We start from the raw sequence: 17,998 nt of genomic DNA on the forward strand, positions 1-17,998 counted from the left end.
AACACTATCTTAGATACTGTACCACAACTGTTCAACATTGTCTTTGCTTTGCAGCCCTTTAGCCTGTTTGTGAATGTGATAACCTGCCATTGTAATAATGAGATTAAAAACTGTCTATTTGGCCAAAGTTTGTTTCTAGTTGCCATTTTACAAGACACGTCAAGAAAATAAAAATGTATTTTATTTGACGTATTTAATGCAAAATAATGGGTGGTTAAGACCAAAAGTAATCATTAGGTTGTGCTTACATGATTTAGAATACTGTACATGGACATATGTATCTGTTAGGATGGCCATGTAGCAGCTGGATACGCAAGGTAGGAGGCTTGAGGCAGAGGTAGTGATGAACCAACCGGGTGTTTTATTCACCAACATTTACATCAATCATACACTTTAACATGGACACATACTGCGGACCAGGAGCACTGTGGTCCTAGCAGCATTAGTAGCAACAGGACCAACTCTCTCACATGGTACAACTGGCAGCCTTATATCCTACTCTGGCTCCACCAAACAAACCCCTAGGGGATTCCTGCTCCTCCCATTACACATCCCCATAACAACAACACATAAAAACCTTAAAATACATTTACCCTCTATTATAAAATCAATCAATTCCTAGCATGTCTAAACAAAAGTACCAAATCTACCAAAGACTTCCCCTAACTGATTCTGGTGCACCCCCCCCCACACACAATCAGCACATGGTACGACCCGGAACCTTCAAACGCTGCAGACTGACGACTCTTTTGACCGAGCACCCTGGAGAGGAGACATAGGTGAATGACTTTACACACAAATTTCAGAATTCACAATTCCAAACAGCATAGTCACCTCACAGTTTATCACATCCTTTAGCTACATGTATCCTTATCACAGAGCATTTCAGGCTACTAACTGACTCGATGTTTCCCCTTACAGGCCTGGTCCCCCCTCACTCCCCGCTGAGGGCAACACAGGACCTGCACACCCACTTGTTGTTAATATACACATTCAATAAAACATTTGACAATTTATTTGTGCCACATTATTAAAAATACTACTCATGTGACCTCAAAGACCAAAAGTCAGAATGAAGATTACCTTCATTACAGTAGCCCATTTTACCGTTGTAATTTATTTTACTCTACTCTGGAGCCACGACAACACTACACATTTTTAACTGACCAAACTACACACTGTTCTATCTATATTACAACAACTTAACAAGAAGTTTATTTCTCACTGGCAACCACTTGAAGATATGAAGAAATAGTTTAACCCAAAAGACATCTTCAACATTCCAGAAAGACAAATCTTGATTAAGTAAATGTATTTCAACCTTACATTCAAAAATTGTCTTGTCTGGTATAGGGTGAACTCTAACAGCTAAATGTAATGTTTAATATCCAATTCATCAGTGCACATAACACATAATGGCAAAATACTATGGGTTTGATAGACGATATAATTAGGAAGTTGTGGTACAGTATCTAAGATAGTGTTAATGAAGGGATGAAGAAGGTCCTGTCTGCACTCAGATGGGAGGTAAGATGACTATGATGGGAGCAGGAGAAGACAAGCAGGGTCTGAAATGATAGCACATGTTAGTGGAAAGATTAATGAGATGACAGCAATAAATTTGTGATGCAGATTTCATCAAAGCATCCAATACAGAATAGGGCATATTAATGGTTGGTCTATGGGATGTCTGATGCAGGCAACAATAAAGGCTCTGGAAGTGATTGAATCGGTGGCAGAGGTTGACCACGGGCAGATGGAAGAAAGGTGAGAGAAGTCATTGTTTCTAGATAAAAGAACATGAGAATAAAGTCAACAAGTGAAAAAGACTCTTGTAAGTAGTTAGTGACGTAAAATGCATGAACTTTTTCTTTTTCCTATGTAGTGAAAGACAGGAGATCCTCATGGAAATTAAAATGAACACGGAGAGGCGAGGACTTCTGTGAATTTTGGTACAAAGAAAGGTTTCACAAATTCTAAAGTGTATTTGATATCATTTATATCATGTGATCAATGATTAAACCCATATTTAATTATTTTTCATACAGGTTCTGGTTTTGGATGGTCCAAATGAAAAGAAGAAAGAAAGCTCAGAGGAACTTTTTGAATTTTCAATGACCAAATAAAGTTTTCACAAATAATAAAATGTGTTTTAAAGACTCTGTACCCTCTTTAGAATAATTCTATCCAGATTTGAGCAGTCTAAGTAATGTAGTTTCCATACAGGACCCAATTCAGGGTGATCAGAATACCAAAAATGCAGTGAAATGGCCCTGTTCTGTATTTTCACAAATCCCAAACAAGGTTTTAATGAATCTACAGCCTCTTTAGAATAATTCCATCCAGATTTGAGCAGTGTAACTACTGTAGTTTCCATACAGGACCTTGTTTTGGTCGATCAAAATGCAAAAAATGCAGTGAAATGGCCCTTTATGCCCACCCCGCGAATCGGAGGCTGGTGAATCGGATGCCAACTTCAGCGTCGTAGTCTTCACTGTGATGACTAGCTAGCTAAACGATGGGGTTAGCTAACAATTAGACTCACTGAAATATTATACAATTTTCACGGTCAAATCTGTGGTTTATTGCACAACTTTAATGACCACAGATCCTTCTATTTTTACTCACTGTAGACGAATTTCCATTTGAAGATGACGCCGGTTGACCCACCATGCCGCTCTCCTGGAGCGATGCCTGGTTGTTGCTGGCAGCAGGGCTGTTATCTGGAAGCTAGGAGCACCGCCATCCACAACCACAGTGAAACTTAGCAACAGCGGCCCCTAGCGGCAGCTCGTTCGCTTGCTTGGCACATTTGTGAATGGGCTGCTGCATTTGTGTGTGGATCAGGTGCAGAAAGGCGAAAGGAAAGTCTCAAAATCCAAAAAAAACCCGAGAGAAAATTAACAAAAATACGGCACAGAAAACAGGCTTGTGACTTAATCCACAAATGCAGATGCACCAATTTTTAAATACATTCTAAATTTGTAACTTTGATTTTACAAATATATGCAACAAAATTTGAAACAAATGCATTCACTTTCACATCCAAATCATGATGTATATATAAAAACCAAAATGAGTATTAATGAGTTTAACAGTATTTGTATAAAACGCAGACTCTGAGACACAAAATGAAATATATTTATTTGTAAATAATGAAACGTATTTGTGATGTATGTGGAACTGGTGGATTGTCATTTACACATTTGTCAGCGGTTTTGAGACTAATCTCTCTCCATAAAGGTGGTGGAAAATGACAGGGCTGATATCCTGCGGAACTTCCAGATCCAGACCGAAAAATTGGTGATGGCGAACTAACCGCTCATTGTGGTACTTTATAAACTAGAGGAAGGCGGTAGTGATAGATGTAGCAATTCCAAGGGATAATAACAAAAAGAAGTAGCAAAGAAAGAATGTTGAAAAAAAACAAAGGACTGAAGGAGGAAGTTGAAAATATGTGGGAGGTGAAGGCAACAGAGGTACTGATCTATAAAAATTAAATGGTCTTGGAAATCATTTTTGCTGTTTCGTGGCAAAAACTTTTCAGCTCAAAACCATCCAGAATGCAAAGTTATATTTTAAAAAGATCTAATTCCAAAGAAGCATTTAAAGAAATAGAAAAATGGCCTTGCCAAAAACTTAGATGTATTAAAAATAACCATAGTCAATTCTCCTAAAAAAAACTAGATTGATTTCAACATGAAACTGTAGTCATTTGCTCTCAAAATAACATTTTCTTCAACTATCTTGAAGTGTATGTATCCTTGTCTCTTTTAATCATTACTGACGATTAGTCCACCTTGTTTTTTAGCTTTGTGGTAGCTTTATATTCCTAAACATAGAAATCACGAAAGTACTGCTGGCTGACCATATCAATTGTATAGTATAATATTATCTAAATCAACATTTATTCACAAGTTTTCCTGTTGAGAACATTCATCAAAAAACAATAAAAAATAAGTAAAAATTATAATTATTTTTCCTCATGGGGTATTGACTTTAGGGAACTCAAAAACTATCTTGAATCTCTTGAATCAAAGACTGAATGCTGTAATTGATAGACAAAAAAATTAGTATGCATTTGTTAAGATAATTCAGGAACAGCGATACTTTAATTGTTTCCCATCCTCTGGTCTCTGGTTAGTCCTCCAAATTATCTGTTAATTACCTCCCTGTGAAATGGTAAGTAATCTGTGCATTCTGTTTTTGATTAAACTTTATGTTTCATGTACTCTTCTATAAAGAATATAAAGAAAAAAGACAGATTGTAAGAGAATTGCTGTGTACAAATCTGCTCGAGACCAATTGGCCTGTCCACACCAAACTATATAACCGATTTAAAAGCATAGAAAAGGAAGGCAAGACAATATCACCAGCTCTGACAAACATAAAGAATTTTATATTGATGAGCAAACATCTAAACGAATCGGCTTTCAGTTTGGTAAGTGGCTCCAAAGATTACAGCCTCATCATTCTGATCAAGTTATCATCCAAATATATATGAAATCAGAAAAAAACTCAAACTAAACATATAAAGCACAGTGTTGCACGTGCAAAAATAAAACTGTTCAATGTCATGTCTTAGTTTGACATGCAGTAAAGTTCTCCTGCAGTATGACAAGCCTCTCCTACCTTAAACGACTAACACCTGTGTCCACTTAGTAATGATACAAAGGGAAGTATAAAGTGTTTCAGACTGACTGCAGTGACTTACTGTTTTGTCATTAGTCAAATTTTGTGTCTGGGCAGCAGTTGTCAGACGTGGCTGAGTTTGCCAACCATGACTGATTTGATGAAGCTCCTTTTTAGGTAAGTTTCAACTCGTTTTATGAATAAGCTGATGAATTTTATTTTGTATTAGAATATGCATTAAATGTATTTTCTTCTCTAGATTGTTGCTGTTGTCCCTGATACCTTTTGAAAGACCTGAAGTAAATGGTAAGCTTGATGAAAATGATGACTTTGCTGATTTTTTTTTTTTTTTTTTTTTTTTTTTTTTTTATTATTATATACATGGACTAAAATATTTTCCCAACAGCCTACTCTACTGGAACTGCAAAGAAACATGGATATGACGTGTCACTTGTCCATTATGAGCCTGTGTTCCCTGTTGAGCCAGTCTACCCACTAGGGGGTCCAGTGCCCCAGCACGTCTACCATCCGCAGGAGCCCAAGGTGCCCCAGCACGTCTACCATCCGCAGGAGCCCCAGGAGCCCCAGGTGCCCCAGGAGCCCCAGGTGCCCCAGCACGTCTACCATCCCCAGGAGCCCAAGGTGCCCCAGCACGTCTACCATCCGCAGGAGCCCAAGGTGCCCCAGGAGCCCAAGGTGCCCCAGCACGTCTACCATCCCCAGGAGCCCAAGGTGCCCCAGCACGTCTACCATCCCCAGGAGCCCAAGGTGCCCCAGCACGTCTACCATCCCCAGGAGCCCAAGGTGCCCCAGCACGTCTACCATCCCCAGGAGCCCAAGGTGCCCCAGCACGTCTACCAGCCCAAGGTGCCCCAGCAGGTCTACCATCCGCAGGAGCCCAAGGTGCCCCAGCACGTCTACGAGCCCAAGGTGCCCCAGCACGTCTACGAGCCCAAGGTGCCCCAGCACGTCTACGAGCCCAAGGTGCCCCAGCACGTCTACGAGCCCCAGGAGCCCAAGGTACCCCAGCAGCAAGTGCACCAGCACGTCTACCATCCCAAGGTGCCCCAGCAGCATGGCTATGCACCAATGAACCGCCTGCTATTGCGCTACCAAGCCAAGCGTCCAGGTGACCAGTTCAAGGTGCCCCGTAAACCACGTCTGCCTATGAAGCGACATCACTGGTTCAGCTAAGCTCAGCAGGTTTGTCACAACACAGCAGTTATTCTCATTGATTGATCCAGTTTTCAGTATGAAACATTGATTGCAATCCTTCTGTTCACTTTCAGGAATGTCATCAGGGAGGCTGTTTGTTCCAAATGTCACTGTATTGGCTTTTCAAATTAAAATGACTTTGTCATCTCTTGGCATCTGGCTTTTCTTCAAGCATTTTTCCGACTAATACTCAGCTCTGCAGATTTGGATTCCATTACATCTAAATATATGAGTTCCCAAAATCTTTTTCCATTCACCTCATCAGTGTTCCTTTCTGGACCCATTCCTGTTCCCAAAAGAAACCTGTACTCAAAGGTAACTCAACCAAAACCTGTCTTTGTACAACCTAAATTTGCTGGACAAAGCACTATGACCCAACCACACCATCTTTGCCTGCTTTTTTTTCACTGTACTGGGATGATATTGAAGGAATGCGTTAACAGGAATGAGACTGTACCAGTCTACACTGTTCAACATGAAACTTTTCATGTACTCTTCTATTAAAAAATAAATCTCAAAGGTAGAATATATATAAGAATAGTTTAAACATCAGCTCTTAAGAGCAATTGGCCTGTCCACATCAAATAACCAATTTAAAAGCATAGAACGGGAATCAAGACAATACCATAATCTATAGCACACATTAAGAACTTTTTATAGATCAAATATCTAAACCGATCCACTTTCAGTCTCCAATGAAATCCCTCCCAAATGTGTGAAGTCTAACATCCCTGCCAGCACCCTACCCCCCCCACACAGGATAATCTGTACACAAATATTCTGTAGGCCAGCTACTCTGTGCCCTTCTGTGTATATATATATTGATATGCAGAATTTTAGTTTTGTAGTGTCAAGGAAGAAAAAGCTTGATTCTGTGTTGGTGGATATGATTAATGGATGCGCAGCCATTTTCCATTGTGGAAGATAAAGGTTTCAAGGTACGGTGGCTAGTAGTTCCACAGCATTTATCGTATCAATGCATGTTTACCTAATGAGCTGTATTTCATTTAATGTCATAACCCCTCTTACTTAATACTTATTATTCATAATGTAACACAAGCACTTCTCATATAAATCACAATTTTTTTTCTTTGACGGTTTTTATTTTGTACATATTAAAGTATAACAAGGACAATTAGGCTGGTTGAAGCAGATGATACTTGCAGTGCACCACCAGATGTCGCTGTTCTGTGTGGTTTCAAAGCCCCAAAACTTTGGTTCATTTTCTGGCACAATCAGATGAACCCTTTGGAAGCTTCATGAGGCTTCACCGGCCATCCCTGAGATAAAAATCACTTAGAAATTCAGATGGTTTAACCAACATCTAAGCCAGTCGGCTGTTAGATCAGGTAACTATGACTCCTGAAACAGTAGCTCCCTGTTATACAATGCAGTGAGGCTTTCATGTAGGATGATAAAGCACACCTACTTCCAATTCATCACACCTGTGTCCTCTTAATTAACGAGGAAAGAGATGAGAGCCTATGAAAAGTCTAAAAGCTCATGAGCAATTTTCTGACAAGTGCATTTGTCTTGTTTGATAGCACCTGAGAAGTAAAGTTTGCTGTTCATTTAGCTTGAAGTTATGGGAACACTCTTGAGGTAAATTTCTAACTTTTGATTGGCTAAATAGTTGTTGGTGGCATTATTAAAGCACACATGGAATTAATGTCTTGTCTAGATTGTTGCTGTTGTCCTTGTTAGCAGTTAGAAGACATCAAATATATGGTAAGCTTGATAAAGATTAGCTTAGTTTGTTTTTCATATGCATGCACTAACAAATCTCTCTCACAGCCTACAGTATTGTATCTGATGAGAAACCTGAAGTCCAAGAACGGTTTCTTCCAAGCTATCAACCAGATTCAACTAGCTACAGTTTTGAAGACAAGTCTTCATGGAAAAATGTGCCATTTGATTCAACCTCAAATGCAAATGAGGTCAGTACTTCAAATACAGTGACCCACTCTGAACAGAAACATTAGAGGAAGGTGAAAGGTCTGTGGCACATATCTGATTGATGTATCCTCAACAGCCACAGGTAGCAGATTCTGGTCGGCAGTCTGTGAAACCTCCATGGATGCACCAACATCCTCAGCCCCAGCACCCCAATGTGCAAAACTACCAGCCACAACAGCCCCATCATTCCAAAGTACCTAACTACCTACCACAACAGCTGATGCAGCACCACCACCTGGAGGTGCGTGATTACCCGTCACAACGGCACCAGCGTCCCATGGTGCCTGGTTACCCGCCACAAGAGCACCTGGAGGTGCGTGATTACCCGTCACAACGGCACCAGCGTCCAATGGTGCCTGGTTACCCGTCACAAGAGCACCTGGAGGTGCGTGATTACCCGTCACAACGGCACCAGCGTCCAATGGTGCCTGGTTACCCGCCACAAGAGCACCTGGAGGTGCGTGGTTACCCGCCACAACGGCACCAGCGTCCCATGGTGCCTGGTTACCCGCCACAAGAGCACCTGGAGGTGCCTGGTTACCCGCCACAACGGCACCAGCGTCCCATGGTGCCTGGTTACCCGCCACAAGAGCACCTGGAGGTGCCTGGTTACCCGCCACAAGAGCACCTGGAGGTGACTGGTTACCCGCCACAAGAGCACCTGGAGGTGACTGGTTACCCGCCACAAGAGCACCTGGAGGTGCGTGGTTACCCGCCACAACGGCACCAGCGTCCCATGGTGCCTGGTTACCCGCCACAAGAGCACCTGGAGGTGCCTGGTTACCCGCCACAACGGCACCAGCGTCCCACGGTGCCTGGTTACCCGCCCCAAGAGCACCAGCATCCCACGGTGCCTGGTTACCCGCCCCAAGAGCACCAGCGTCCCACGGTGCCTGGTTACCCACCCCAAGAGCACCAGCATCCCACGGTGCCTGGTTACCCACCCCAAGAGCACCAGCATCCCACGGTGCCTGGTTACCCACCCCAAGAGCACCAGCATCCCACGGTGCCTGGTTACCCACCCCAAGAGCACCAGCATCCCACGGTGCCTGGTTACCCACCCCAAGAGCACCAGCGTCCCACGGTGCCTGGTTACCCACCCCAAGAGCACCAGCGTCCCACGGTGCCTGGTTACCCACCCCAACAGCCCAGGGACACAAAGGTTCCAAGCCACCTTCCACAACACCATCACCATTCCAAGTTTTCTGTTTACACGCCACAACAGCCCCAACTACACCAGTATCTGACGGTGACTGGTCACCCGCCACAACAGCACCAACAGCCCAAGGATGCCATGGTTCCTAAACACGTTCCACAGCAATATCACGCCAAGGCGCCTAGTTATCAGCGTCAGAAACCCCAGGAAGCTAAGGTTCAAAGTTACCTTGCACAACACCATGGCAAGGTGCCTGGTTCCCAGCCACATCAGCTCCACCAGGACCACCAACTGAAGGTGCCTACTTATCCACCTCAACAGCACCAGCCACCCCAGGATGCCAAAGTTCCAAGCTACCGTCCACGACATCACACAAAGGTGCCTGATCACCAGGCACAACCTCAAGAGCACCAGCATCACACGGTGTCTAGTTACCTGTCACAACAGCCCCAACATCGCCTACATTCCCAGGTGCCTGGCAACCTGCCACTCCAGCCTCAAGAGCACCAGCAGCCCAAGGTGCTTGGCTGCCCACCTGCGCAGCAACAATCCATGCAGATGCCTAGCCCCCAAGCACCTCGTTACTCTGCCAAGCGACTGCAGCAGCCTAATTTTGCACCCTGGCGCCCCAAGCTGCCTCGCTACCTGGGAAAGCGTGCACAGTACAGACCCAAGTTGCTGCACGGGTGATCACGGATGCTTAGGTCAGAATAGATCAACCATAGTAATTTCAGTTCACTTAACAACTGCACTAAAATGATGATACAATTTTACTCAAACTTTAGATGCGTAAGCAGGCATTCATATATATATATATATATATTTTTTTTTTTGGTGGTAATTTGCAATGAAGATTATTGGTTGCTATCAACTGAACAAATGCATGGACCTAATAACTTAATAAAAATTTCAAATGTTTCCATTAAGGTTGTTTTTTTGTTTGTTTTTGTTTTTTTTTTTCTTTAAATGTCAAGCTTGTTTACAAGATTGAGTGTGTGTGGGGCTCTATTCAAGAAAATTTCCAAAGTGGCAACACAATTGACCAACTCTCCTGGGTTTGGTTGGTTTCTGTGCTCCATGCATATTTGTTATCACTTATTGTGATCTCATGGGAAACTGACAATAGTTTTACCAGAAAGTAAGACTGGTCAGTTCAATGAAACTTATATTTTATTTTTGGGTACTCTAATGCTATAATGGCTTTTTGCTTTGAAATTTCAAAGCACCTTTGACAAAGATTGGTAGCATCAGGCTAGTACCTAACACAAACTCATTCCATTTCATGGCAAATAATTTGAAAGTTTTGTTTATGGTGAGCAATTCCTGAAGTCTGGGAAATGGTGGCATGCACATCTCTGCTTCAGAAGTTAATTGCAGCCTGGAAAATTTCAGGCATCACAACAAAAAAAAAACACATTTAAAGTCTTAGATTTTACCACCAGGGATCTATATTCCCCTTGAGAGTTCCAATTGACCATAAAGTGCTGTCAATTATTTTTATTTTTAATTTTAATTTTTAATTTTTTTTTTTTTTTTTGCATGTAGCCAAAGGGAAACAATCTAAATTGGCCTTCTGGAATTGCTAATACTGAATTAATTGCGAGTTACCTCCTCTCCATTAGGGGGCATACTACTGGGATGTATGACCACGCCACCGAAGCATAAAGTGATTGACAAGGCTTTCCTCCAATCTAATTGCAAAACGTGAAGAATTAAGCCAATCAGAAAATAGTATGTTTCTTCTGGGCGGGACTATAAGCTGCCGTTTGGACGCTTGTCATTTTCTAAAGCCGTGACTTAAAAACATTGCTGCCTACTTCCTCGAAGTCTACATGAACTGTTAGATTTGAAAATCGCATGAATAATACAGTATTTGCTCTTTGAAGCTACATACTGTGACTATAGTTTGATTTTTTTTTTTTTCAGCAGGTAAGGCTACAATCGGCTTTATTTGGTTAGCTCTTATGCTAATGCTACTACACATAGCTGCGACATGAGCTGGCTGTCAACACACTTGGGGGACGTTTTCATCTATGTTCGGGCTAAATATCGTGCAAATCACAGCGAAAGTCTTTACTGAGGTTTATGTACCTCATATATTTACGTTTATTTGCTTCAGTGGCCAACTGTTGTTTTAAAGCTCGTGCTGAGTGTCTGTCGTCCTGCTCCTCCGCAGTACTCATCATGGGTGAAGTGGAGCTCTCGTGTCGGGCTTATGTGAAGATGTACCTGCACGCCTGCCTGTATCCGAGGTGCAGCATCAACGGACTATTACTGTCGTCAAGTTTAGCTGGTGGTGCTGTTTGTGTGACAGACTGTGTGCCCCTGCTTCACTCCCACCTGCCCTTGGCTCCCATCACGCAACTGGCTCTCACACAGGTGTAGTGTAACGTATGGTACCCTCCCATTAGCAGTAGCACATTACCTGCTGTAAGTTGTGCTTTTGTGTTAACTCGCTGTACTGTGCAAAAGTCCTGATCCAGCCCTCATTTCTTTATATTTCTTTCCAAGCAGCCAGACTTTCTTGTAACTATAGTTCTCCAGGCTTTCTGAAGGTCTTTCAAAGTTTTTTTTTTAGACATTGGCTGGTTTTTCACTCATTTTCATTAGATTCTTTATGGAGGAAATTGTCTTTTTTTTTTATTTTTTATTTCTGCTTCACGTCCTCTTTCAGGTGGACGTGTGGTGTTCACAGACCCAGCAGAGGATAGTTGGATACTACCAAGCCAACGCAAGCGCATCAGATAGCAGGCGAGTTTCCAGATATAGTAGCCTCTCCGTGTAATGCAGTTACTGAAACGTAGTGTGTTGGATAATTCCCCAAAGTTCTTATATTTAGAGAACTGTGACCTTTTCCAACATTTTCTTTTTTCTTTTTTTTTTTATGTGTTTCTTGACAGCCCGACGCCAAGCGCGCTGAAGATAGCTGACAAGATTGCAGAGCAGTGTGACAATGCTGCTTTGTTGATGGTAAGAAAAACATGCTCCTCTAACCTGTTAGCAGGCGCCGAAACGCACCTGTCAGCCGAATTAGTCAGTTTGAGTGTTTATTGAGGGGTAAAGACTTTGCTTTCAGTGTAATACAAGAGTAATACATGTGTAATACATGAATGTAATACATGAGTAATACATGTGTTGTGTTTTGCTTCACAGCTTGACAGCAGTAAGATGTCTCCAGACAATCGGGTTCCTCCCATTGTGATGTACGAGCGCAAAGATTCAAGATGGACGCTCAAAGACAAACACACGTAAGAGCCAACTGGAAGATGAGGGCGAGACTTTGAGGCTTTAGACAAACTTTAATGGTCACCTGAGACCAAATGAACCCTCCCAAGTGTTACCGTGTCTCTTAACATTGGATTCAGAGTCGAAGCGAGATTTTAATTGATCGTTTTTGGTCTGCTGAGACGATCGTCCTCGTCGAGCCTCGTTAAATTGCAGCAGGTTGGGTGTATTTTTGTTGCTTACAAAGACGTGGCTCACCAACCCAAGTCGTCCCAAAGCATCTTTTCTGTTGTGTGCTCTTAGTGGATTCAAAATGAAAGCGGGCAGTACATCTATTGAGACTTATCTGTCACTTCTATAGAGAGAAAAAAAACAAAAAAACAACCCAGGACTTTAGACTTGTGCATTTTAACTGATAAGTTCCTTGTTTATGTTGCATTTCCTTTGGCTCTGTCTGTAAACTTCTGCTGTTTGTAGGTGTTTAATCAGAAGCTGGAGAAGCAAATAAGTTAACTCTATTTATTTTCAAAGTCTTGGTAGTTTGCAGCCTTTCGAAATGACTTCTGTTGTTCAAGGATTGCAGAGCCTCCTTCTCCTCACACCTGTGGAAGGATGTCTGAGCCACATTCTAATCAGGAAAGTCCTATTCTTGTTAGGTCCATCATATTTCTTGAACATTTTTTTGAAATTGGAAAAGAAGAGTGGGCCTAAACTCCTCCACAACCATGTGAGAGACTGTCATACAGAAAACCATTATTCAACTTATTGCTGCTAAAGGTGCTTCTACAAGCTGTTTTGTCTCAGTTTTTGTCAAATGAACAATGACATAGTGTAATATGTCACGTGTTGTTCATCTGAGGATGTTTTTAACTCATGAAGGAGCAAACTATTTGTTTTTATTGTGTTCTGATACTTAAAACCATCACTTTAAGTGAGTGATCCCCTCTTTCAGCACAAGACTGACCCGTTCCTCTTTGTCACCCTGTTCAGGATAATGCTGAGACAGTGGGAGGAGACTCGGGCGATAGCCAGCCAGATGCTGGAGTCAGGGGACCACATGCTGCTAGTGGACTTCGACGGCCACTTGGACGACATTACAAAGGACTGGACCAATCAGAAACTTAACACCAAGATAGCAGAGCTCTCCTCGCCGGCCAATGGGAACATCTAGCCTGAAGGAGCACCAGTTAGTCCATGAGCCCTCACTTATTTATGTTCTCACCACATCCTGTAGAAATGTGATTTTTTTTAAATTTTTTTTTAATAAGCTGACACCCACACATTCGACAGAGTCCAGGAAGATGTTTATTTTCCTCTGAACAAAGACAAACATGCATAAATAACAACATATTTACACCTTAGATCTCTAGTCTTCCACTCCTTCCTGCACCTGAGCGTGCCTTGAGGTCCTGCCCAACACGCCGCTGATTTAAAGGACTAATCCACCTTAAAATCCCTTCTAACACTACTGCAGTTCTCCTCTGCTTCTTTTCTGGTCCAGTTTTTGTCTCCATCTTGTCTCATTTGTGCATACATTACAAACTGGAGGCGGACAAGATAAACAAGAGACCGATGTCCCAGAATTCCTGCTGTGCATTAAGTTGTAGAGGCTCAAAACGTTTGATTTCAGTAGACGGTCAGGATGAGGATGAGGGCCTATTAACATGTCACAAATTTGTTTTTTTTAACTTTTTGTAGTTTGTTAAATTAATCACTCAAAAAAAAAGTCTAATTTCCTTGTCAAGCATGTTTCTGATAATAAAATACATGGAAACGGGGTGATAAGTTACTCTAAAGTCTGAGCAGAATACACACTTGTTTCTGGCACACCATAGAGGTTAAGCAGATATTTATTCATGTATTGGTCAACTTGAAACTCCTCCTGTGGGCACCTGTACTCTTCAGTAGGTAAACTAAATCTCAATTAACCGTAAATTTGCTGCTTAAACTTGGTAAATGGGGGTTAATCTGAGGTGTTTACAGGTTTCTGGATGTTTCTGCTATCAAAATGACACATATAGACTCGGGTGTATACTCATTATCACAGTGAACTAAACATGACTTCAGTACACCATCTCAGAATCTTTAGCGTCTTTTTATGTGCAAAAGGTGCAGGCACCTACTCTGCGTCACTTTTTACTTCTCTATACTGCCTTAAAACCTGCTGAAGTGTGTGTGTTAACTTATTGGTATTTAAGTAAATCGGCTTTTCTTAAACCAGGGCTATCTCCTCAAAATGTGTCGTAAATCATTTTCAAGTTCTGCAAAAATGACTAAATGCAGCAAACGGGATGTTTTACACTCCAACGGACTCTTCACTTAAAAGATGTTTCAATCTTTAGTACGTTTGTTTTCTGCTCACAAAATGAGATTCGTGAACAAGATTTGAACATTTCTATAACTGTCACAAGTCGGTAAGACCCTTAAAAATGCTCATTTTGAATCCTTTGCTGGAACATTTAAGACTCTTATGATCAAAATGCATGATTTTCATCACGCAAGGATGGATTTTTCCTTTATATTTCTCACAGATCGACAAAAAAAAAAAAAAAAAACAGCCTTAACCCACACTTGTTAAATGTTTGTGCAAAAATAGGTTACACTTGAGTAAAGTTTAGGACTGAATGACACATTAATAGAGACACATATATGAGAGAACTCCTCACTACTGCTACGCATCTACTGAAATATTGGTGGTTATTAAGATGTTCCCTTGTTTTATTATAAATCTGGTATTTGACAGGAGTACAAAGTGGATATAGTACTGTAGTATAAACATCATTTCTAACCACTCTTGGTTGAAAAAAAAAGCCCCGTTGGAACAAAACCAATTTAAAGAGTCTGGAAAACAGCGGCAGAAACACATTTTTCCGCCTCTTCGTCATCACGTTCCTGAGAACCGTTCCAACATTTCAAGATACTCGATGATGAAGAAAAAGTTGAGTGTTGGTTTGCTTGTAGTGTTTCCAGTACGCTGATTCTCACAAGAACATCCCAGAGGATGTCTGTTTTCAGATATTGAAGTTCTTTGACTTCACGCAGTTTCTGGTTTGGGCTGAGAGGGGAAACGGCCACACAAACCAGACGCTCTCATTTTTAAACGAGCTACCTTAAAGTCTCATTTTAGGTGGGTTTTCCTGGGATAACGGACATGTTTCAGAATCACTCGGGGCCTTTTTGCTGTTACTTTAAGTATGGATAGAAACCCCTCAAAGTGCTCCTACAGTTACACAGGCGGCCTGCTCGGAGGCAGCGGGAGGCACAGACACCAGGTTCAGGGTTATTTCTCCCAGCGGAGACTGGCTGGCCAGCGTCTGGAGGACCGAGATGGACTCATAGATGGACATGGCGTTCTGGACCTGCTGTTCCGCCCACGGTAATGAAATCTGCAGAGGAGTGTAGAGACCAGATTGTTCAGCACTACGCTGATTCTGGTCCAAAATCTACTGCTGTTATTTGGTACAAAAATGAGCTTTTAATCAACTATAATCACTTCAGAGGGAAAACCTTCCAGAAAAAAAACTTGACTAAATAACAAGGGTTTAAAATCTGAAAAATGGACTAATATGTTTGGGAAATTACATGATACCTGATCCTTTATACCTTCCTTAACTTAAGTGGCTCTATTCATAAGAGAGATGTGACTAAAGGTTAACTAGGACCAGGACAGAGGGGGTTTTTTTTCTTTAAAAAGGAGAAAATGCTCCCGAGAGATGCATAACAATAAGAATGACAATATCAGATTATTTTCTTAAGTGTCCCACTGACATTTAGGCCACAATGTGTGTATTTGAGAAAGAAGAGGCTTTGAAAATGAGTTGTAATGAGTGTTAAATGTGCTTTCACCTGAGCGATGATGAGTTTTCTGAATGGGTCCTCTTTGTTGTTCAGCTCCTCTCCGAAACACAGAGTGAAGCTGCACTGAGGAGGCTCGCCGCCGTTTGAACGGAAGTGGTCCAGTTCTGAATAAACGAGAGACAAAGTGACTTAAATACAACATTTAACGTGAAAACGGCATCAAAAACAGTTTTCTTTGTTGAAAGGTTGGGCTCTGAATGTGGACAAGTGCTTTTTGAAAGTTAGAATCGCTTTATTTCTCTAGTGTTTAGTCTTCGCTGTGCCAGAAAGTGGACAAAATTGAAGTAAAAATGGTTGAGAGCTCTGCAGTCTCTCTGAGTCGCCACCAGGGGGCAACTCTCAGTTGCAAGAGGAAGTCCGAGTAAACGACAAATTCTCTCTCAACAATAAGTTTCACATCTTTTTTTTTTAATGCAGCATGATGTTCGTGTATTATATTAAAGTAAAGCAGGCTATGCTTCAGAGTGCAAATGATAAGACGCCTCTGTGGTTCTCCGTTTGCAAACTTCCGGTTTCAGAAGACAAAGACGGCTGAGCGGGTAAACACACCCACTTTATACAGAACATGAGGAAACCCCAAAATGCTTTCACAATCATGTCAGGCTATGAAAAGCTGGAATTAGAATATTTAGCATTTTAGCTTGATAATAATTTTATGGTGTGAGCCATGTGCTTTATAGAAGCGGAGTCATCATGCCGTGTTTGCGTACATGCTGACAGACTGAACTCTCATTTCAGACTGAGACGCTTGGATTGTCTGATGATTCATGGCACATGATCGATTCCTGGATGGCTGAACCCTCTTTTTAACACATTGTAAACTCTTCTCCCCTCCACATATCCTGTTTGTTTCCCCTCCGCCTCCAGAAATGAAGGCACATGAAAGAAGAGTATGCTCACGGTGCTCTGCAGCTGCTGCGAAAAACAATGTTCTTAGTTACAACCAGTCAAATGTGTCATAAAAGATCTTTGACCTGTTTGAATCATTTTACAGGGTGCTTGCTCTTTTTCCAAGTTAAAATTCCAGACTTTTTTTCCCCCAAGACCTTAACTTTATGTACTTGTAACTTGTGTGCCTACTGCCTACTTCATTGGTTGAGATTGTTTATTAGAAATGTTCATTTCTATAGGCTAGTATTCAATGAACAAATGTATTATTCACAGTAAATTAGGCTTTTACTGATGAAAACGTTTCAAAACATGAAAATCACAAGTACATGAATTTCATCAAACAAGTGTCACAAAAACTATCTATAAAAAAAATGAATGGATGGATGAATGTATGTAGAATTCAGTCTCTTCACTCACATCTCATCCCATTAGGCTAATACAGTACATGACCAGTTAGTAAAATTATAGTTTTATAGCCTACCTTCCTATTTCTCATTTCACAATGCCTTCTACCATACATTTATTTTCTATACTTTATTAAGACTTTCACACAAAATTCAAGATTTTTCAAGGTCTGGAAAACAGTGCTTCAAAATTAGGGCTGAACGATTATGGAAAATAATCTAATTGCGATTTTTCGCGCCAATATTGCGATTGCGATGCGATTATTTTTTAAGGTCTTTGTCTTCTGTATTATTAAACAAAGACAAGCAATACATCATACAGTATGGCTAAAACTATATTACATTAATTTTAAACTGTTCTTTCCTGGAAGACAGACCTCTGTTATGATGACATGAGGTGATGCATGAATTGATGACTGACATTTTTATTTAACAAAACAGTATATTTGAACATACAACAATAGTATCTTTTGAGCTTACAAACATTTGAGCATAAAGTGTTGACAAGGAACAAGGAAACACATGCCATGGACCAAACTTCTACAGTAGTACAAATATGGTCTGTACTCACAAAACGATGCATTTGGAAGTTTGTACATAGTCCAGGAGTTTATTATTATCAACAGAAGCCTGATAGCTTCTCTGCTGCTAAAGCTGCGTC

General features: G+C 41.3%; 2 protein-coding genes across 3 annotated transcripts in view; one reads left to right on the forward strand and one right to left on the reverse strand.

The window, feature by feature from the left end:
* The first annotated feature begins 10,704 nt into the window (after window positions 1–10,704).
* Window positions 10,705–13,962, forward strand: emc9 (ER membrane protein complex subunit 9). 2 transcript variants are annotated; one of them, XM_075452274.1, is made up of 6 exons: window positions 10,705–10,888; window positions 11,136–11,338; window positions 11,634–11,710; window positions 11,860–11,929; window positions 12,113–12,207; window positions 13,175–13,962. In XM_075452274.1, exons 2-6 carry the CDS (start codon window positions 11,144–11,146, stop codon window positions 13,353–13,355), a joined length of 618 nt encoding a protein of 205 aa, XP_075308389.1. In that variant the 5' UTR covers window positions 10,705–10,888; window positions 11,136–11,143; the 3' UTR covers window positions 13,356–13,962. The 2 variants fall into 2 exon arrangements, with proteins under 2 accessions (XP_075308389.1, XP_075308388.1); XM_075452273.1 differs by lacking the exon at window positions 10,705–10,888 and having other exon boundaries at window positions 10,945–11,338.
* Window positions 13,472–17,998, reverse strand: part of LOC142370480 (E3 ubiquitin-protein ligase RNF31-like) — a 45,270-nt gene continuing 40,743 nt past the window's right edge. The window contains exons 33-34 of the mRNA XM_075453056.1: window positions 16,031–16,146; window positions 13,472–15,570 (exon numbers count right to left, since the gene is read on the reverse strand). Of these exons, the coding sequence (XP_075309171.1) occupies window positions 15,394–15,570; window positions 16,031–16,146 (293 nt within the window). The 3' untranslated portion in view covers window positions 13,472–15,393. The remainder of the gene's footprint in view (window positions 15,571–16,030; window positions 16,147–17,998) is intronic.

The sequence above is a fragment of the Odontesthes bonariensis genome, chromosome 20 (genome assembly GCF_027942865.1).
Source record: "Odontesthes bonariensis isolate fOdoBon6 chromosome 20, fOdoBon6.hap1, whole genome shotgun sequence".
NCBI lineage: Eukaryota > Metazoa > Chordata > Actinopteri > Atheriniformes > Atherinopsidae > Odontesthes > Odontesthes bonariensis.